This window comes from Aspergillus flavus, chromosome 6 (genome assembly GCF_009017415.1).
Source record: "Aspergillus flavus chromosome 6, complete sequence".
Taxonomy (NCBI): Eukaryota; Fungi; Ascomycota; class Eurotiomycetes; order Eurotiales; family Aspergillaceae; genus Aspergillus; species Aspergillus flavus.
In genome coordinates, this window is record NC_092410.1 from 363,475 (window position 1) to 382,354 (window position 18,880).

The window sequence follows — 18,880 nt, forward strand, 5'->3', positions numbered from 1 at the left end:
CAGGAAGGAAAGAGAATAACCAATGAAATAATGTGCAATTTGAGTCACACAACGAAGATCTCAGCACGTCTCAGTAGACCCTGTCGCTACTATATGAATGGTAGCATTGGAACAAGGGTCTGATAACCCAGCCCCACTCGAGATATATGAATTACTCGTGCCGGTTACCCACCACTGTGCAATAGTCTCATTTCCCAATGGAACCTCGCCCATCCCGCGTCTACTTAATATAACTTAATGGTATGATAGTCACGAACTACGGAATCTCCTTTCGTTTTATTCTAATCCGGAAGTCTGGTTAGCTAAGCTGTCACCCGAACTCGGACCCCATTTGAGGCGAAGCAAAGGATGGATTGGCCGGATTACCTCACTTAATATCGTCATAGCGCCATGGTACTTGGTGTGAACGGAGTGAAGCTGGGACGTATAGAAGGCCAACGGGTGATATAAGCTGGACCTATAATCCGCAGTGCAATTCACTTCGGTTCTCGTATCCGCCCCGCACTCTCTCCTCCTTCCCAATTCTTTTGTTGTAGACCCCAATTAACACAATAAAATTCCATAATGGCAGTATCCAGGGAACTTGCTGAAGTCCAGAGACTTGTAGCAGCCGAGGCAGCAGGCGACGAGAATGCACATGGCGAACTTTTGAGAGCAATCCGTCAGTTACAGCTAGCGGTAGAAACACCCGTAGAGACGACCTCTCGGTTCAATTTCCAGGTATGTGCTGCGCAAGCCAAATCGCCACATTTCCGCTGACCCTGTGCAGATCATGCAGAATATCTCGATACGTGTCGCCATCGAGAAACAATTTCTTCATATTATCGCAGCCCGAGATGGCGCGCCTATCACTGCGTCTGAGATTGCAAGCAAGACTGGAGAGAATCTATTGCTTATAGGTAAGATCAGAAACTAGGTCTATTTCGCAGTGATGGGACCGATCAGACTTATACTTGTTCAGTGCGTGTCATGCGCGTCCTGACAGCCATTGGTCTCTGTGATGAGGTGGGTAATGAGACCTACGCCGCCAATGAGAAAACACATTTCAAGATTTTGCCCGGATCTATAGCTGCTGAGAAGCATCAGTATGTGAGCCTTGATCTCCAGATATCCGCCGTTGGCTTATGAGACTAACCGTTGCAGTTTTGATTTGGACTTTGGAATGGTATGTATATGGTTGAACCACTGTTTGACATGAATGGGTTTACTGAATCGCTGTAGGGTGGTAGACTTGTCGAGTACATGAGAGGTCCCGGCATCCAGCAATTCGTCGATGAGCCCGGAGCAATTACCCTGTTCAAATATGCACATGGCACCGATGTCATCTTCGGGCTATTAGAGAAGAACCCTGAGCAGAAGCAGGCATTTGATGACTACATGGCATCACGCCGAGTGGCCAATTTGCCCCAATGGTTCGAGATATATCCCGCTGCGGAGAAGTTTTCCGATGCCCATCAAGATCCCAACGCTACCTTAATGGTTGATGTTGGCGGAGGGCCAGGCCAGGAGCTGATCCGCTTTAAAGAGAGACACCCGGATATTCCCGGTCGTCTTGTGCTTCAGGACCTGCCGTTAACTCTTCAACGCATTGAGAAATTGCCCGATGGCATTGAGCCGATGGAATACGACTTCTTTACTCCGCAGCCGGTGAAAGGTATGTAAGAAAGTCCACTGATACGACGATTCCGTGGCTGAAGCCAGATTCATAGGAGCTCGTGCATATTTCCTCCGCGATGTGCTGCATAACTGGTCTGATGCCAAGAGCACCCAAATCCTATCGCGGATTGTTGAAGCTATGGACCCTGAGTATTCGACCTTATTGATTGATGATTATGTCCTGCCGGACACTGGGGCGGAACTTAGGGCTGCAGAAATGGACATTCTCATGTGGCTTCACACTGCCGGGTTGGAGCGTACAGTTTCTCAGTGGGAAAGCCTGTTCCGTACTGTTGGCCTAGAACTCGTGAAAATATGGCATTCAGTAAGGGGAAATGAGTCGGTCCTGGAGACTCGGGTCCAGCGGAAGTAGTTGGTTTACTGTTTTGCTATGAGAGCTTGACCATATAGTTAGACAATTTAACCTCCTCAAAAGGCTTTTACACCTCTTCCCATGGTACTGCTATTCGACTATATAAGACACTAACAAACCAAAATACACGCGGTTCCTATCCAATTTGTCAAAGCGAGGACTATAATTGCACGCCATGCGTTTGGCGATAATCTACCTGCCCATCTGGATAGCTACCAAGCTGACAGGGTTACATAGACATCAGTCGAGACACTTGTGATCAGTACGACGAGGACCAAAGCCACCCAAATGTGTGAATCTATTAACGGCACATACCTATTTGATCCGATGATCGCCGTGTGTTAGCAATGCTTATCATCTCGAATACGATTGGCCGTACAGGCGACAGATAACCTTGATTAATGCACTGCCATGTCATGACTTTCTTTGTCTACATATCCCAGCTTTCTGGGTATCCTCACAGCGGTGACAGGCCGGGCACCCATTTCACAGGCGTAGCGCAGTGCCTTTCGTACGTGAATGTCGAAGCTGGATTATTTACATCATGCCTCGTTTTTTCGTAAAGCCTTGGACCCACGCTTTCGGGCCTAATCGAGAATCAACTTTTGGGGTGTTCCGTAAGTATGCTGAGACCACAGCTTGTAGCTCTTTATTATTGCAATTCTTCTTGAATTCACACAGTATATCGCGTATCCAGTCTGGGTTTGGACAGGAGCTTAGGATAAGAGCTACAGTGTCCGGGTCTTGAGTGCGAACCTCAAGCAGGGTATGTGCGGCGGCAAAATGTGGTGGAAGAGGGGTACACCCCAGTGCCGCAAGGAGCAAGGCAACATACGCAGCTTGGCCTGGGTGATTCTGCTCGAGCTGATATCGGACGAAGGGAAGGATCTTCAACCGCACGCAGAGTGCGTCGAATGTGTAGTCGATCCCTAGCGTGCAAGGCCATCTCTCTGCACGACGTGGAACGCGCCCATTCAGCGCACACTGATCTCCGGGTGTTGTGGCTGTCCAAATTGCCCGCGAGGACCTGTCTAGCTCCATCAACAAAAGGACCTGGTTGTGTTGTTCACCTGTTGCACTTTGTAACATGGCTCGCACAGAGTGCTCTAGGCATCCGATCGCTGGTATCCAGAACTCTTCTGTTCCCATTCTACTCGATTTCAGGGTCTTGAGGTGGCGGAGATAAGCCGAAGCCAGGGTATAGTTGGCGTCGAAGCGGGCGTTGCTGCCGGCTGTGATGCGAACCCATACCTTGGGGGAGTGCAGGAAATCCTTCGCAGTGCGGTGAAGGTATTGGATTGTGCCCTTGGGTGAAGACGGAGCCTCAAGAAGGCCCTTAGACCGGCTGTTGAGACGACGCCGCGCCTCCTCGTGGAAATCGATTACCTGGTCGGGGCCCAGGGGTCGAATAGGATCTGTGAGTGCATTCTCCACGGCCTCGTCGGTATAGTAGAATGTCAGTAAGTTCAATGGCTGGTATGCATGTCTGACTAGTTGCATCAGGTGGCACAGAGATTCAAAATAGAACGCATCTACAGTATTCAGTAACTTCTCAAAAAGTTGCTCCAGATCTGATGGCAAGGCAGCCAGCCTCTTGCGAAGATCTGCTATGCTGTCACCGTTCTGGATCCCCGCGAGAAGCGACCCCACGACTAAGTACACCCAGAGAAAAACGCCGGAGGCCTTATCGACCACGGCGGTCTCAAGGTCACGCGCTCTATCCGGTTCACGCTGCAGGAGGTTAACGAACCGTCGGTTCTGCCGACAGCGCTCAGAAACATAGAGCCGAATATCGCCGTACGTTAGTTGTTCCAGTCGAAGACTCGGAGATTGCTCGAATGCATCCTGAAAGAGATTCCATGGACGGCTAGCAACACAGAGTTTAACGTTATCCTTTTCGGCAATGCGTCCCACGAACTCAACTAGAACCTGGGGGTTTCCGTCAAACTCGTCCAGGCCGTCGAGGAAGAACGCAAATCGAAACAGCTCCTCGGAGATGATCATTTCAAGCGCCTGTTGTAACTCGGCAATAGTCCAGTCATGTAAGCCTCGACGTAGATGGTTGTATCTCTGCCATCTCTCAGAAAACACTTGTCGTATATATTGACGATGTTCATGCAGTACCTGAAACAACAGCGACTGGAGAAGGCCCCTTTGTGACATTTGATTGACAGTTCCAGAATTCCAGAAAAAGAACCCACCCATGATAAGAGGCTGGGAGCCGGCCCATCTTTTGAGGTATCCTCGTGTTCGCGGTTCATTGTACAAGAACTTCATGAGTGTTGACTTTCCCGACCCTGGCTTCCCAGTGATCCAGAAAGGGATTTCATTTTGTCCTCGCAGTAACCATTTAGGAAACTCCGCCTGATTGTGAAAAGTCCATTCGAATGTGTTCTTGTGGGCGACGGGGATTGCCTCATGCCGGTCAGGGAGCCCTCGAAACTTAAGTAGTGTAAGAATGGCTACGCAAAAGTCCGATTCCCTGTCCCCCTCTGTTCCATTATCAAGGGCAGCAGCAAAGTCTATGAGATCATGTTGGTTATGGGCATCCCAATCGTTGCGGTGAATGGCCAAAAGAAGCTCGGAGTACCACGGTTTGCCAGCATTCCATACCTGCTGAATCTGTGATAGGAATCGTAGGGCGCCGGGGTCTGTCTGCCTTGAGAAAACTTCAGAAAGCTGATTCCTGTCTAATTGTTAGGTCTCCTATTCCAACATGGGAACGGGTTTGGGTCACTTACCGGAGACAGATCAGCAGTGCCGTATTCAGCTGCTCTCTGATGTTACTGAGTTTAGTTGCAAGCGCGTTCGTTTCCCCCTGACCCAGAAGTTGGCCAAACGTTTGGCGCACTTGGTCCCATCGGTTAAGGGGCTGCTGTCGCTGGAGTTTCCCCAGCCGATCAAGGACACTCTCGCTGACTTTACGACACTCCAAACAAATTTCGTGAAGTAGCCTTTCCTCCCCACTCAGGGTCACGAAAGACGGGGGGAACACAAGCTGTTCCGTAAGGCTTAATAGCGTTCCCGCGACATCTTTGATATTCGCGTTGGTTAGCAGCAGGCCATCGGCGGCTTGAGAAGCATGGCTCGTTCCACGTATCAGTTGACCGGTGAACTGGGTAATCTGAATCACAGCGGTAGCTAGACCAAGGGCACTAAGAGGTTCCATTCTGTATGCGTTTCTTCCAGGCCGGGCTGAATGTTGGGTTGGTGGTAAATGGAGAACGGAAGAGGTTTATTATTTTTATTTAAAATTAATTCTTGCTTTTGCTGTTCTACAGCGACGGGCTTAACTCAATGGCCAGGTTTGTGCCTTGCTGAGCACAAGGCTGCGCAAGACTGGCCGCAGTATGTGCTGTGTATCGCGGAGGGCGTGTCATTGGCCGAGCAGCACTCGCACAGCCACTCGCAGCCTTTCGCGTACCAGTTGTACGCGCCTGTCTAGTTTGTATGTTTGGACGCAGACCTTTTGCCCCCAGGGGCTAGAGCAAATTAGGTCTAGCAAAGTTCTGCCAGCTTTGCTGAGTGAAAAGGCCACAGACTCTGTGCCAAAGGCCACGCACAACGTGCTCTTTTCTTATCGTCTCCCAGAAGCGGGCCCATACTGCTGCTATATGCACGATATGCTAGATCTAGCACTTCAGATATAACACTTCGTTACAACCCCAGATATAGGTGAATTGGACATGTCCTTTGTCTCTGCAAATGTTGTTACTGGAAGCAAGAATTAGTCATAAGGTAAACTATGTATGTTTGGATCAACGGTTGGATTATATATTGTTTGCTGTATCTGGGCACTTGCGGCAAAGGTAGTTGCTCCTTGGAGGGAAACATTGCGACAACTCTAGACCATTATAAGGAAGCATCACTAATTGAATATAGAGGTTACAGATTCATACACTGCTTCGAGTATTAAGATCGTGAAAATGGTCTGCTGTGGGTCTCAATCTAGTCACGGGATCGATCTACATATGTCAAATTAAACCCTTAGCGCTTATTCATGTCAGCCTCAGTGGACTTGAGCCCCCTGTTTCATCTCTGAGATATTCTGAACATCACCTTGACCTTTCATAAATCAGCCAAAATGACGACTGAGACAAGCTTCCTTCCGTCGGTCCTCATCACCGGATGTAGTGCAGGTGGAATCGGCTCCGCATTGGCCGAAACATTCCACGAACGCGGACTACATGTTTTCGCGACGGCGCGATCGACATCTAAGATGGCCCACCTGGAGAAACTACCCAACATTACTCTCCTGGAACTAGACGTGACCGACCCAAAGAGCATTGAATCTGCCGTTGAGGTCGTGACCGCCAAGACAGGCGGCAAATTGAACTATTTGATCAACAACTCAGGTCAGAGTCTCGTCCTGCCAGCCTTGGATACGAGCATTGAAGATGCCAAGAGATTGTTCGATGTCAATTTGTGGGGCGTGGTTGCTGTCACGCAAGCCTTCTCGCCCTTGATCCTCGCAACCAAAGGAACAATCGTCAATGTGGCATCTCTTGCTGCCTTCTTCCGTTCCCCTTGGTTGAGTTCGTCTCTGCTTTATTCGCATTCTTGGATTTGATCTTGCTGATGCGGATAGGTTTCTATAACGCTTCCAAGGCAGCCGTGGATGCTTACACACACACTATCCGCCAGGAATTGGCCCCCTTTGGCGTTAAAGTCGTCACTGTAACTGCGGGGACAGTACAAACTAATATCTTCAGGCCTGTAGAGGAAATCTCGCTCCCTCCCGACTCCATATATAAAGCAGCCTCGAAACAGATGGTGGGTATTGCTAATGGAAAATTGATCCAAGGAGCTATGGCCCCGGCCGAATTTGCCAAAAGGGTTGCGGATGATGTGCTCGGTGGAGCGACTGGTGTGATTTGGAGGGGAACGATGGCAACCATTGGAAGGATAATGTACACCATTCTTCCGACTTGGCTAATGGTAAGTTGGTGCCCTTTGTTCCGTGACTTGGGGTCGACTGTGCTTACCTCTGGATGTTTAGGATCGTTTGACATTCCCTGGTTCAGGTTTGGATAACTTGGGTTGAAGAGGCGCGTAAATGTCATGTTTTGGGGAATGTGTGGTTTGATTTTTATTTTTACTTTTTTTATAATACAGAAGGTTGTGCTCTTAGAGTGACACAATAGTGTAGACGTGAGACTCGAGCTACCTGCGAACAACTGAAAGATCATGTCCACTTTGAGGCCTGGCACGCGTTACCTGCGCATTCTTAGATGGAGACATCTACTCGAGGATAGAGGTAATGACACCACTGGCTACTGTCCTCCCACTCTCACGGATGGTGAAGCGCAGGCCTTCCTCCATGGCGGTTGGCGCGATCAATTTGACCGTGATAGACGGGCTATCACCTGGCACTATCATTACCATACCCTCCGGCAACATAATCGAGCCCGTCATCTCCGTCATGCGGATTAAGAACTGCGCCTGATAGTGATTGAAGAACGGCGTGTGGCGACCGCCCTCTTCCTTGCGCAGCACGTACATATGCGCCGTGAAATCCGTGCACATCCTGATCTGGGCCGGCTTGGCCAGCACATGACCGCGAATGACATCCTCAGGCCTGATAGCACGTAGCAAGACACCCACGGTCTCCCCTACCCGGCCTTGGTCCAAGGACTTGCGGAATATTTCCACGCCTTTGCACGTCGTCCGGACCACTGCGCCGAAGCCCACGATTTCAACATCGTCGCCGACCCGGATCATGCCGCGCTCCACTCTACCTGTGACTATTGTGCCGCGACCCGCGACTGAGAACACGTCCTCCACCGGCATCAAAAACGGGCGATCCACCGCAGGCACGGACACCGGGATGTACGCGTCCAAGGCCTCCACCAGGTGTACGATGGCGCGCTCACCCAGATCGCTCTCGTCCAACCCCCCTTCCAGCGCCTGTCTCGCCGAGTCCTTGATGATCGGCATGTTGTCGCCCTGGAAGCCGTGACTGTTGAGCAGGTCGCGCACTTCTAGCTCTACTAGCTCGAGCTGATCCGTGTCATCGACCATGTCACACTTGTTTATGAATGCGAGGATGTACGACACTCCCGCTTGCCGCGCTACCAGAATCTGCTCGCGTGTCTGTGGCATCAGGCCGTCCTCGGCCGACACGACCAGGATCACGCCGTCCATCTGCGCTGCGCCGCTGAGCATGTTTTTGGTGTATTCGGCTTGATCAGCCCAGTCAATGTGTCTATATCGGCGAGCCTTGGTCTCGTACTCGACATGGGCTATCTCCTTGAGCGTGTTGTCGGTCTGGTCGTCGGCCATGCAGGTGGTGCCGAATTTGGCGGTGATGGCAGCCGTCAGGGTTGTCTTGCCATGATCAGTATGACCAATTGTACCAACGTTGATAAGGGGCTTGCCAGGGGAGGGCATCTCAGCAATATATGGTTGAATATGTAGAGCGGTCATGTGTTTATATTCATCTAAGGCTAGGGGAGGGAAGAGGGAGCCACAGTAGAGATGGGCAAGTGTCGATCCCCCACCAACTAGCCTACAAGCAGTTTAGCGTTGCGAGATTGTTTATAGGGTTGTATCAAAATATCCTAGGAAGCCATTTTTGGCGTTAAATACCTCGCCTACTTTATTGCGTTCGTCTCCTACAATCCAGATAGGTGGTTGCACTAGAAATTGCCATTGTCCCGACTCTCGACTCAGTTCGCCATGTTCAACCCAAACCAACGGTCCAGGAATTCGGTCATATACTTGTACTTGTGTCAAACTTGATCAGGATTGTTCTCGTTGCCCAGAATTATACTGCTAATTATTGGTGAGCCCTCAGAATATACCCATGCGGTCTACCAGGACTAGCTTTAGTTGCATCAGGCGTGATCCCTCTTCGTAAACACCAGTTCCAGCGACGGCGCCACCAGCGTAAAAGTGTCCATCTGTCCCTCACAAAAGGCTTTGGCCGATTGTCCTGGTGCTAAAGCAATATAATAATCACGGAGTATCACGGTGATGACACGCCGCAGTTCCATCAAAGCGAGGCGTTTCCCAACACATGCGTAGGGTCCTTGTCGAACGTTAACAGGGGGATTTATGTGAACTGGGAAGGGTAATGAGAATTACCTGAGCTGAATGGAAAAAAGCAGAGCGATCCTTTACAAGCTCCAGACGAGTTGTTCATCGTTCGGGAATGAATTCATCTGGGTGCTCGAATACGCGGTTGTCTATTGTCGGGGTGGGAACGAATTAATATTGTTCAGGTATACCATTACGAGGGTATTTTATTTCAATCACTAACCGCGATACACAGTGTACATCTGGACCTGTACAACAACGTTCCCAGGAATAAACTTATCGCCAATCTGCAGGCCAGCCAGTCAGATTCTAGATCTGGGAGTGCGTCTAGGCGAGATTGAAGCTCTCTAGTGATCGATGGAATACAAGCTAGATGGCAGAACACGTTGATGAGTGTCGAAGCTACCGTGTCACTAATTTGCTTTAGCCATTCGGCCGATAAATAAAGCCTTCAATTTGGCCATATGTCTTTGAAACATGGTTGGCGTGGCGCTACATACCTTCCTGCCACGACTATAAGATGAGCATCTCGGTGTAGATTAAGAGTGGCTTAGTACGACTGTGGTCCCTGGCGATAAGCGTTGAGGATCCGAGAAAAGACGTCGGGTCGTTCGGGTTCACACTGTCGTAGGACAGTCAGTACACGTAGCAAATGGAGTTCGTCATTGACAAGCTCTACCTTTGCCCTCTCCGAGATCTGGTCAGCCACCCATTTCCAAAAACGGCGAAAGTTGCTGTTCAATAATGGGAGTCTCTTTCTAAACGGGAAAAGCTAAGCCAAGTGACTGAAATAAGCAATTCTACCCATGTCTGTGCGGATGGTTTCCAGGACGTAGGATTCCTTGCCATTGACCAGCATGTTAGATGATTTCCCGAAGGAAAGATCGATCATGTCGTCGAAGGAAAAATATGTGAACTACTGGGTGATATTTCTCGGCTTCCCGGCATTTTTATGAATTACTTGGAAAAGCTGATCGACGTATTTTGATACTCTGGGCTCGTAATCGTCGAGTGCTGTGCGCAGGGAAGGAAACGGCCCTTCAAATTGCCACAAACAATACCTCTCGTTTGCATAACCAACTGATGGAGCGTGTATCGGAGAGACGTGCAAAAATCCAGCAGAGGGTTATTGGGAAGCTTGATTATGCGTCCGAGTCTAGCTTTGCAGACATACAATTGCTGTTTACAGAGACACATTTAAAGTGGTACACATCGGCGAAGAGATATAAGTTAACACCCGCGGACTGACACACGATCTAAGTTGAAAGGGTTTACATAGCTTACTGTGATGGTTGGGATTTTCTGTTGGAGAGCACAGGCTATAGAGACTGGCATTGAACCCCAATTTTGCAAGAATACATCATTTAGGGTATTGTTTAATTATCTCGTATCCATTACCCCATTATAGAACAAATGAAATCCTTCCTTTCGTCCAACCTCGGCAATGATAACGATAACACAAGGCGCGATAAGATCCGATAACAATTATGCTTATCACTGATAAGGTGTGGAATCGGCATGGCCCGTGGACCGGGATTGTCCGCCTCCGAGAGTGTCGGCGAGTATAAGTGGTGGTCCGTGTTGACATCTCAGCTTCAATCCGATGAATTTGGACTGCTTTAGCGCATATACAGAATCATCATGCCAGCAACTGTTCAACCACTCACTCCCCCAGCGGGATCCGACATTAACTTCGGCGCTGTCATTGACAACGTCGATCTCGAGAATATCACTGGTATAACCCTTCTAGCCCTTCCATCCTTCCATCCATTTCATGTACTTTAACAAGAAACTCATAATCTCCAGACGAAACATTCTCCACAATCCATTCCGCCCTCTACAACCACCAAGTAGTAATTTTCAAAAATCAACACCACCTCACCCCCAAAGCCCAATACCACCTCACCCAACGCTTCGACCCCTCATCCACTCAATACGGCCACGGCAAAACAATCGACGCAAAGCGAAGCATCCTACACCCAGACCTGAAGACCGTGCCGCACCAACCCCAGGTGCAAATAATCGGTCATGGCTCCATCGACTCTTACGAAGGTCTATCCAACTTCCAATTGAAACATCCCCATCACAAGACCTTCCACCGCGATGCCATCCCTCCGGAGGAGGATTATGATTTCACTCGGTTTTATAGATGGCATATTGATGCTGCGCTGTACGAGTATTATCCACCGAAGGTGACGACGTTACTGGCGGTGAAGGTACCAAAGGGTCGACGACAGACGCTTCGGTATGACGATGGCTCAGATGAGACGTTGGATGTGCCTCTTGGAACGACAGCTTTTGTTAATGGGGAGAGGATGTTTGAGATGTTGTCTGATGAAGATAAGGAGTTTGTCTTGGGGAGTAGGGTTGAATATGCGCCTCATCCGTATGCCCATTCTCGATCTCTACATTGGTGGTCAGATATAAGCTAACAAGATATAGATACATCTGGATGAGTCCTGCCCGTTCCCTCCCAACAGGACTAGGCCTCTACTCCGAAGGTCTTGAATTATCCGAATCCGAGCTGCCGCCTATCGACCAATCAAAGATCATGATCCTGCCCATGGTTTGGAAGAACCCTGTTACAGGAAAACCAGCGCTACAGATCCACCCCTCCGCTGTACGGAAGATCCATCAGAAAGATGGATCCGTTATTGATGATCTAGCCCGTGTCCGGGAGATTGTCTACCGGTTACAGCGGCCAGCGATCAGCCCGAAGCATGTCTACGTGCATGATTGGGAAGAGGGTGATCTCGTCTTGTTCCATAATCGGGGTGTGTTGCACTCGGTGGTGGGGGCGTTTGGGGATGATGAGGTGAGGCTGTTTAGACAGTGTAATTTGGCGGCGGGGGAGGCTCCGGTGGGGATGAGTGATTGATTGTAGTGTATTTGAAATGAAGCGATGTGTGTTTATTATATAGAATTTAAACTTTTAGATTTCTCACTTATATTGATATTGATGACTGGTACTGCCCCATATTAAACCCCATTATTTTCATTAATCCCTCATCCACTAGAAATACCAGAAACGCTTAAAATAAGGGTATATGATGCTAAATACAAGCTGGTATCAAGAACGTCTTTGTCTATGTGCTCTTTATCCCAATGCAATTAAATCCCGAAATTGGCTCATGAGACATTAGTCGGTCATGAGACGTTACTTTTAACAAGTTAATGCAAAAATCAATGCGCAAGTTCCTGTTGATTGTTAATAATCTAGGAGAAGAATAAGAGATAAGAACAGGGCAAATCAACACTTACGCTGGCAAGCTTGCTCTTCGCTCTAATCTTGGCCCCATAGAAGGATAGGACCCATGGTACAAGTGTCAGGGCGGCTCCCTAGAAACATTAGCTCAACGTTCTGAATTAACACAAAGCTCGGATAAACTTACAATTCCACCCAACAAGCTAGAAGCAGCAGGATATCCCAGGTTTGTGAACAAAGCATGGGTCACGAGGGGGAAGACACCACCCAAGAGATTACGACCTGGACACTGTGTTAGATAGTATCTTATCACTATACTACATGGTACTTACAGCAAGACTGTGCGGCAATCGCCGAACTGGCAAAACGATGATACGTATCAGCCAGATAGTTAAAGACCGCCAAATAAATGGACAAGATGCCCATGGTGGCACAGCCGACAGCCAAAGCCGGAGCGATCCAATGCACAGACGGATACGAGGACCACCCGAACCAGAACAGGCCGGCGGGCATGAGCACTGCCTGGACACAGGCGAAATAGAGACGTTTCTCTGGGGTGTTGGGAAGCTTCACGAATCGGCTGACGACTCTTTCCTGGTAGATACTGATGAGGGTGGCGATGATCACGGCGACACACATTGCTGATCGGGTTAGTTTTGTTCTGAACAGCATGAGGCAAGAGTAACCTACATGTGAAAACAGCGCCTGATTGTTCAACGTTGAAACCATGGTTCGTCTGGAAGATTAACGGGACGGAGCCGAACTGGAGATACAGCACGGCCCAGCTGAAAGCCGCCCAAAGGGAGAAGAAGAAAACCACCGGTTCAGTGAAAAGCATGTCTGGCAATAGTCAGCTTTAAGTATTCGTGGATGGTTTCCAGGGCAGAACATACGAAAAGGCCGATAGAGGGAGATGGAGATCATTTGTCCAAGAGACGCTCGTTGCTCATCGCTCTTGACCTTCCAACGGATTCGTTTTGTAAGCTGCTTCTCTCCAGACTCATCCGCCATAATTACGCCGAAATGACCTGCATCTTCAAGCGCCTCGTAGTATTTGTTCAGTGCTTGCGCTTTGCGACTAAGAATGACGCTGCCACGGGTTTCTTTGAAGAAAAAGAAGATGATAACAACGAAGACAGCCGACACGATCGCATGCGAGTAGTAGATCCAGCGCCATGTAGTATGATAGACGATTACGCTGCACAATAATGGCGCAAGACCAGTACCGAACAGTGCAGCACCCGAGAAAAGAGCCATGGGAGTGTTGCGATCCTCCGCATGGTAAATGTCACTGATGACACCACCAACCATGGTTGAGAATGTCGCTGCATTTATTAGCAAAATAATGAAAATTAACAGTATATAAGGAGCAACATACACGCGCCAACGCCTTGGAAGAATCTCGCTACGAGCAGTCCCGCAAACAGATGCGTTCCACCACAAGCGAGAATACATGCTACATAAGGTAGGTTAGAATCAGTCCGACATAGTTCATTCGAGATTACATACCTGTGAAAACGACACCACTAACAACGAAAATCGGCCGTCTTCCATTGAGCTCCGAAAACGGAGCCAAAACCATGGGTGCCAAGGCAAACCCTATACAAAAGATGGTGATACTCAAATTGTATACCACACCACTTATGCCCCATTTCGCTGTTAGCTCCGTCGAGGCCGGACTAACTTCACCTGCCGAATAACCAGCGAGGGCAGTCACACCGCACGAAATCCAGGTCATCATCGTTTTTCTCCATTTGGGCCAGAGAAACGGGGAAATGTATTGCTTCATATCGGGACATTCTGGCGCGGGGGACTGGTTAGGGCCGGGCGGCAATGTGATCTGCGGCGTCGGTAGCGGCGTTTCGAGCTCGAGATAAAGATATTCGATTTCCTGTGTTGGGAGGGCATCTTTGCGTTCGACGTCGACATCTGTAGAACAGATGGTTTCGCCGGAGCTCGAATGAGGACTGGGGCGTGACAGTCCCATGGCTACAGGTGTAGGAAATCGTGTTTCTACCAGGGCTGAATGTGTCATACTCTGGCCTGGGGGCTGTTGAATTTATAATGATCTACATTTCTGGTCTAGATTTTGCGCCTTCCGAGAAAATGACCCAATTTGGTGCGAAATTGGAGAAGCTTGGACGCACGCTTAGTTCGGAGTATGCCCTATCGTCCGGAGTATATCGTCCGGATTTGAATTTGTGAGCCTCTACATTGTTTTCGCTATGTTCGTCGTGATTTATACTACTTCTCACATCTGCTATATAGATCAACAGCATTGTCTCCTGCTCATAACTTAGTATATTGCTATTGTAGGTGGTATAGAATACTCTTCTCTGCTACAGCGGCTCAAGATACGGACAAGGATACGAAAAACTCATTCGGGGAGAAAACTTCCCCACATCTCCAATTCGGAGACGGATGGTTAATAATCCAATCCACCGCAAAATTGTTGACTCACAAAGCCGAATGAAAAAGGAAAAAACAAAGAGATTTCTCAAATGTCTCCGAAACCACGTCATCGTCTGCTTACCTACCCACGGTCTTTCGCAATTTAGGCTCCAGAGGGAAAATCTGTTCCTCCACCTTGACGTTCCCATATACGTTTTCCCAGCGTTCTCGCAGAGGCTCCGGTGTCGCCCACGCGTTCTCGGGATCGCGCAGCCAAAGTCGCAGAAGATGGCGTCTGCGTTTCTGTCAGCACGATAAAACTATAAAAAAGAGATAATGAAGCACTTACTCCTTGTCAGGCTCGTCCCGGAATCCCTTCCGCGCGTGGAAAATACTCAGGTTGTTAATATACTGGACGTCGCCCTTTTGGAAATCCAATGCGGCGCTGTGTTCCTCGGCTAGAAAGTGAAGCGCGTCAAGCGCCTCGGCCTGGGCCTCAGAGATCGGGGGAATATTGGTCGACCGTGGTTGAGCAAGGAATCCGGTGAAATAACGACGAGCGTATTGGATCAGAACGCGTTCGGGGGTGGTGTCGGTTGCCTTCTGGTGGTAAAGAAGGGGGCGAGTGGTATAGGGCTTTTCGGGGTCATTGAATCTGATGATTCCCGGATTAGCGACCGACAATTTCCTACGAACCTACGATGACTTACCCATCGACCGGCCATGGCTCCGACAACGTACGGATCAAATCCGGCCTCTCTTTGGCGAGAATGTTATACACCAACCAACTGCTCGAAATTTGACTTTCGCCTCCTTCGGCTGCGGGGTGGAGACAGAGGAGGGAAATGATATCGCCGGAATCTGTGTGGAACACTTGTTTATCTGCCGTGTTGGACGGTGCGCCGATCGCATTAGCTGCACTCGTGCGCGTCAAATCCTTGATATGCGACAGGACCACCGAGCCACCGCCTGGCGTATACCGTCTGTCTTCCTGGCGGCCGCGGATATTCCCGATGTGTGATGAGACACCTGCATATATGATGATATTTTCTTCACGGGTGTAGCGATCGATATCGAGTCCGCGGAGGACGAAGAATCCCCGGCCGTTATGAATTTCATTCGAGAGTGATCGCAGGGTTGGACGAAGGGTGGGCAAAGGGAATGTGTCCTGGTTAATATTTCCCAGGCTCAAATTCTGGGCTATAGGGAATCAGCATAGTTCCTGCCCATGCGCTCCCTGTATATGATCTCGATGAAGCGCATTACTGGATGAGATGGGAACGGTAAGGTATACCCTGAAAGCTCTTCAGCGCCGCATCAATTTCCTCCCTGTGCGCATCATTCAACCTGTAGATCCAGTCATCCCGCTTCTCGACGTCCTTTCCCTCCCAAACCAGGGGTGAGTCTAATTTCTGCGGAAACCCATCAGGTAGGGTCTTGGAAAGCTGCTCGGTAGCCTGTCTGCGCGCCTTTCGCGCCGTATACTTTTCGTAGTCTGGGTGATATTGGATATCAGGCTGAACGAGAGTCTGCACGGCGACCGACATGATTACGTGTAGGAGATCTTATTCACGGTAGATTTGCTATAGTAAACACTCAAACAGAGGTAGTTCTACTGTGTTTTATCTACGAATCTAAGACGTTGCATACCCCGCAGCATACAATCACATCATCAAATGACGGCGCAGCAAATCATTGCGCCATATGGCCCGAAGATTGCTATGGCGGCACCCAAACAATCACAGTCTTCGTAGGACACTTCTGGAACCAGTAAAATGATGTGATCGCATGCATTTACCCCATCGAGAAGAAGATTGGGTCGGGCAAGTTTTCGATCGAAACCTAACCATTCATGATGGCCAGAGCACTCCCTGTCACTAACCCTAGTTACGTTGCCTGGATTTCTAAGCAACAATATCATCACATACTATAAGCCCAGTTCTCTAAGAATGTCTCGGATATTCGGAGAAATAAACACTCGTAACTTCATTCCTCAAGTCATTATGCATAAACTTGACTATTCCTCAAGCCTCCGCCCGTCAATATCAATATCAATCTTATAATACTTGAACTTCCGACTAGGGACCTTCCTTTCGAAAAGGATATCCAACTCCTCAAAGGTCCTGCCCTTGGTTTCTGGCATACACCAGTAAACATATATAACACAGAGAACACTAAGTCCAGAGAAGAGGAAGCCGATCTTCCCCTTCCAGTCGGCTTCGTCTTCATTCATAGCGTACGGGATAGCGACCGCGAAGACCACCGACCACACGAAGCAGGCTACCGTCGCCAAGGCGATCGTGAACCCTCGCAGAGCAGCGGAGGATACTTCGGCCAGAAGCACGTAGCAGAACGGCCCGAGACTGAGATCATATACAAATGTGCAGACTAACATCAGACCGCATTGCGCCCATACCGTGTTTGTTTCACGCGGGGCCAGATCCACGGCACCGATTATAAACAACAGAAGTGCTAGCGAAGAACAGCCGAAAAGGTACATAGTTCGCCGACCGACATATGATAGCAAGAACCAAGAGATGCAAGTTCCCAGGAGCCCGATGGCAGTCAGACCGAGGTTCATTGAGAAGGCATCGGATGAGTCGAGGCCAGCCAGTTCCATGAAGTGGACGGCGTAGTTGATGAAAAACACATTGCCGGTGAACGCCTGCATACTGTATGCCATTACGCAAATCATCAGTCGGCGGAAGTTGGGCCCGCGGAAGCATTCCCTGTAGTGGGGCCGGTCGCCTTGGAACTCCTCTTCTAGACGGAGTGTCTCTCGAATATGTGCTAGCTTTCGCGATACGTCTATGCTGGGTGTGGCCAGGCGACGTAGGGATGCGCGTGCTGCGTCGTATCGGCCCTTGCGACATAGCCAATATGGTGGGTCCGGGCAGAAAGATACTAGGAAGAGCATGATGCACGGTAATGCCCACTGAGTGGCGATGGGGATTTTGTAGGACAGCTCGCTCTCCATAGACTGAGTCCCCTTCAAGATACCCGAAGCGATCAGGGAGCCGATGGAAAACGCCAGGTTCGTCATGGTAGCGGCAAACCCGCGCAGGACGAGTGGGGTCACTTCGCCGACGTACGCCGAAGCGCAAATTGGATAGAATGCGATCACTGCGCCGTTGACGAGTTGACCGACAAAAAGCTGGGCGGGCGTGTGGCTGAAAAACTGGATGAAGATGAAGGCGATGGACAAGCACGAACACATCGCGATCATGATACGGGGCCCGAAGCGGTTGTAGGCGGCTCCAGAGCAGAGGGCGCCCACGATAGCACCCAGGAGATTGGCATAGTTGAAGGCCGAAAGCCACCGCGCGGCGATCATGTACGTTCCGTTGTGATTGTAGCCATACGTCTCTTTGAATGCATCCAGGCCGACGAGACCTTTCACCACACCCCCATCGATCCCCTTAAGAATAGTTGCCTATAGTCTTGAGCAAATTGTTTTGGAGGTACTGTTGTTGGAACGTTCTCACCAGATTCATGAATAAACCCCACCCCACCGCGGGCCAGTGCAGCCGCATGGCGGTCCAAAAGTCCTGGTTATGCTCATCCTTCGAAAACAGAAATGAAAGCTCTGCATCCTCGATTGCCGACGCCGGGACAGTTTGGACCAGAGTGGTCTGCTTGTCTGCAGCTTTACTGGTCATAATTTTCAGTCGACGAGGGGTAGAATGTTAGGGCTTCATTTTGCCATCCTGAGAAAATATATACCGACCATGGGCTTGGCATCGCTCGGGAATCCAATGGTTGGGCCGCGATTAATCACCCTATCAGCTCATAGCAATCGAATTCATAACATAATTTATTTTCCCCGCGGGTCCTCATGCCAAGGTTTCTCTGCGTTTACGGAGTAGACATGGTGATTTATATCAGATAGTCCATGATGAAGTATGCTAGCGGACTTCCATGGGTCTTTTCCTTGTGTGGTGATAGAATGTATATGGTTGTATGTCTTTGATCGGGTCAGATATATATAAACCGTCGTAATCCCTTGTTGTACCTTAATATGCATAGTTTAACAGCAAGTGGACAAGAACGATTGAAAGAAGCTTTATACTACCATTAAGGGCAGTTCGTTCCAAACGCTTAGTTCCTTCACTATCATTATATAAATTCTTCTAAAGTAGAAAACTAAAAATCTTAATTTAATATTATATTATAGTTGTTAACGGGTCGGGTTTTAGCACCCGCCCCGAACCCGTGCA

The 18,880-nt window shown here is 49.3% G+C and overlaps 8 protein-coding genes across 8 annotated transcripts; 3 read left to right on the plus strand and 5 right to left on the minus strand.

The window, feature by feature from the left end:
- The first annotated feature begins 59 nt into the window (after window positions 1-59).
- Window positions 60-2,106, plus strand: F9C07_2285756 (S-adenosyl-L-methionine-dependent methyltransferase). The gene is made up of 6 exons (XM_041294313.2): window positions 60-720; window positions 770-899; window positions 962-1,085; window positions 1,144-1,165; window positions 1,222-1,654; window positions 1,710-2,106. The coding sequence occupies exons 1-6, from the start codon at window positions 565-567 to the stop codon at window positions 2,027-2,029; spliced, it is 1,185 nt and encodes a 394-aa protein (XP_041149655.1). The 5' UTR covers window positions 60-564; the 3' UTR covers window positions 2,030-2,106.
- On the minus strand, window positions 2,107-5,329 carry F9C07_2285757 (uncharacterized protein). Its single transcript, XM_041294303.2, has 2 exons — window positions 4,771-5,329; window positions 2,107-4,715 (listed from the first exon to the last, which is right to left on the minus strand). The coding sequence occupies exons 1-2, from the start codon at window positions 5,196-5,198 to the stop codon at window positions 2,567-2,569; spliced, it is 2,577 nt and encodes an 858-aa protein (XP_041149654.1). The 5' UTR covers window positions 5,199-5,329; the 3' UTR covers window positions 2,107-2,566.
- A 604-nt stretch (window positions 5,330-5,933) lies between these two features.
- Window positions 5,934-7,172, plus strand: F9C07_1729830 (oxidoreductase). Its single transcript, XM_041287004.2, has 3 exons — window positions 5,934-6,564; window positions 6,618-6,967; window positions 7,029-7,172. Exons 1-3 carry the CDS (start codon window positions 6,114-6,116, stop codon window positions 7,071-7,073), a joined length of 846 nt encoding a protein of 281 aa, XP_041149653.1. The 5' UTR covers window positions 5,934-6,113; the 3' UTR covers window positions 7,074-7,172.
- A 98-nt stretch (window positions 7,173-7,270) lies between these two features.
- On the minus strand, window positions 7,271-8,455 carry F9C07_7984 (GTPases-translation elongation factor; the record flags this gene model as incomplete). Its single annotated transcript, XM_041286996.2, has 1 exon — window positions 7,271-8,455. One exon carries the CDS (start codon window positions 8,453-8,455, stop codon window positions 7,271-7,273), a length of 1,185 nt encoding a protein of 394 aa, XP_041149652.2.
- A 2,117-nt stretch (window positions 8,456-10,572) lies between these two features.
- F9C07_2285758 (uncharacterized protein) lies at window positions 10,573-11,981 on the plus strand. The gene is made up of 3 exons (XM_041294312.2): window positions 10,573-10,802; window positions 10,874-11,453; window positions 11,510-11,981. Exons 1-3 carry the CDS (start codon window positions 10,709-10,711, stop codon window positions 11,943-11,945), a joined length of 1,110 nt encoding a protein of 369 aa, XP_041149651.1. The 5' UTR covers window positions 10,573-10,708; the 3' UTR covers window positions 11,946-11,981.
- F9C07_2285759 (putative MFS multidrug transporter) lies at window positions 11,982-14,337 on the minus strand. The gene is made up of 8 exons (XM_041286995.2): window positions 13,782-14,337; window positions 13,651-13,728; window positions 13,166-13,597; window positions 12,963-13,112; window positions 12,605-12,913; window positions 12,460-12,554; window positions 12,329-12,406; window positions 11,982-12,265 (listed from the first exon to the last, which is right to left on the minus strand). Exons 1-8 carry the CDS (start codon window positions 14,305-14,307, stop codon window positions 12,251-12,253), a joined length of 1,683 nt encoding a protein of 560 aa, XP_041149650.2. The 5' UTR covers window positions 14,308-14,337; the 3' UTR covers window positions 11,982-12,250.
- Window positions 14,338-14,484: 147 nt separating this feature from the next.
- F9C07_2285760 (putative TfdA family oxidoreductase) lies at window positions 14,485-16,342 on the minus strand. Its single transcript, XM_071510779.1, has 4 exons — window positions 15,958-16,342; window positions 15,374-15,863; window positions 15,013-15,318; window positions 14,485-14,958 (listed from the first exon to the last, which is right to left on the minus strand). The coding sequence occupies exons 1-4, from the start codon at window positions 16,208-16,210 to the stop codon at window positions 14,802-14,804; spliced, it is 1,206 nt and encodes a 401-aa protein (XP_071367626.1). The 5' UTR covers window positions 16,211-16,342; the 3' UTR covers window positions 14,485-14,801.
- Window positions 16,343-16,598: 256 nt separating this feature from the next.
- On the minus strand, window positions 16,599-18,769 carry F9C07_2285761 (putative MFS alpha-glucoside transporter). The gene is made up of 2 exons (XM_041294302.2): window positions 18,149-18,769; window positions 16,599-18,096 (listed from the first exon to the last, which is right to left on the minus strand). Exons 1-2 carry the CDS (start codon window positions 18,320-18,322, stop codon window positions 16,681-16,683), a joined length of 1,590 nt encoding a protein of 529 aa, XP_041149649.1. The 5' UTR covers window positions 18,323-18,769; the 3' UTR covers window positions 16,599-16,680.
- Window positions 18,770-18,880: the final 111 nt, after the last annotated feature.

Bases quoted from the DNA above. Each gene is read 5' to 3' on its own strand.
- F9C07_2285756 (XM_041294313.2), top strand. From the start codon at position 565: ATGGCAGTATCCAGGGAACTTGCTGAAGTCCAGAGACTTGTAGCAGCC. The intron at 1,086-1,143 runs GTATGTGAGCCT...TAACCGTTGCAG, and splicing joins ATAGCTGCTGAGAAGCATCA to TTTTGATTTGGACTTTGGAA. The intron at 1,166-1,221 runs GTATGTATATGG...GAATCGCTGTAG, and splicing joins TTGATTTGGACTTTGGAATG to GGTGGTAGACTTGTCGAGTA.
- F9C07_2285757 (XM_041294303.2), bottom strand. From the start codon at position 5,198: ATGGAACCTCTTAGTGCCCTTGGTCTAGCTACCGCTGTGATTCAGATT. The intron at 4,716-4,770 runs GTAAGTGACCCA...ACAATTAGACAG, and splicing joins GCACTGCTGATCTGTCTCCG to GAATCAGCTTTCTGAAGTTT.
- F9C07_2285761 (XM_041294302.2), bottom strand. From the start codon at position 18,322: ATGACCAGTAAAGCTGCAGACAAGCAGACCACTCTGGTCCAAACTGTC. The intron at 18,097-18,148 runs GTGAGAACGTTC...TCAAGACTATAG, and splicing joins GGGGTTTATTCATGAATCTG to GCAACTATTCTTAAGGGGAT.
- F9C07_2285760 (XM_071510779.1), bottom strand. From the start codon at position 16,210: ATGTCGGTCGCCGTGCAGACTCTCGTTCAGCCTGATATCCAATATCAC. The intron at 15,319-15,373 runs GTAAGTCATCGT...GGGAATCATCAG, and splicing joins GAGCCATGGCCGGTCGATGG to ATTCAATGACCCCGAAAAGC. The intron at 14,959-15,012 runs GTAAGTGCTTCA...ACAGAAACGCAG, and splicing joins CGGGACGAGCCTGACAAGGA to ACGCCATCTTCTGCGACTTT.
- F9C07_2285758 (XM_041294312.2), top strand. From the start codon at position 10,709: ATGCCAGCAACTGTTCAACCACTCACTCCCCCAGCGGGATCCGACATT. The intron at 10,803-10,873 runs GTATAACCCTTC...CATAATCTCCAG, and splicing joins CGATCTCGAGAATATCACTG to ACGAAACATTCTCCACAATC. The intron at 11,454-11,509 runs GTATGCCCATTC...AACAAGATATAG, and splicing joins GTTGAATATGCGCCTCATCC to ATACATCTGGATGAGTCCTG.
- F9C07_1729830 (XM_041287004.2), top strand. From the start codon at position 6,114: ATGACGACTGAGACAAGCTTCCTTCCGTCGGTCCTCATCACCGGATGT. The intron at 6,565-6,617 runs GTTCGTCTCTGC...TGATGCGGATAG, and splicing joins CTTCCGTTCCCCTTGGTTGA to GTTTCTATAACGCTTCCAAG. The intron at 6,968-7,028 runs GTAAGTTGGTGC...CTGGATGTTTAG, and splicing joins TTCTTCCGACTTGGCTAATG to GATCGTTTGACATTCCCTGG.
- F9C07_2285759 (XM_041286995.2), bottom strand. From the start codon at position 14,307: ATGACACATTCAGCCCTGGTAGAAACACGATTTCCTACACCTGTAGCC. The intron at 13,598-13,650 runs GTATGTTGCTCC...TAATAAATGCAG, and splicing joins CTTCCAAGGCGTTGGCGCGT to CGACATTCTCAACCATGGTT. The intron at 12,914-12,962 runs GTAGGTTACTCT...TAACCCGATCAG, and splicing joins ATCAGGCGCTGTTTTCACAT to CAATGTGTGTCGCCGTGATC.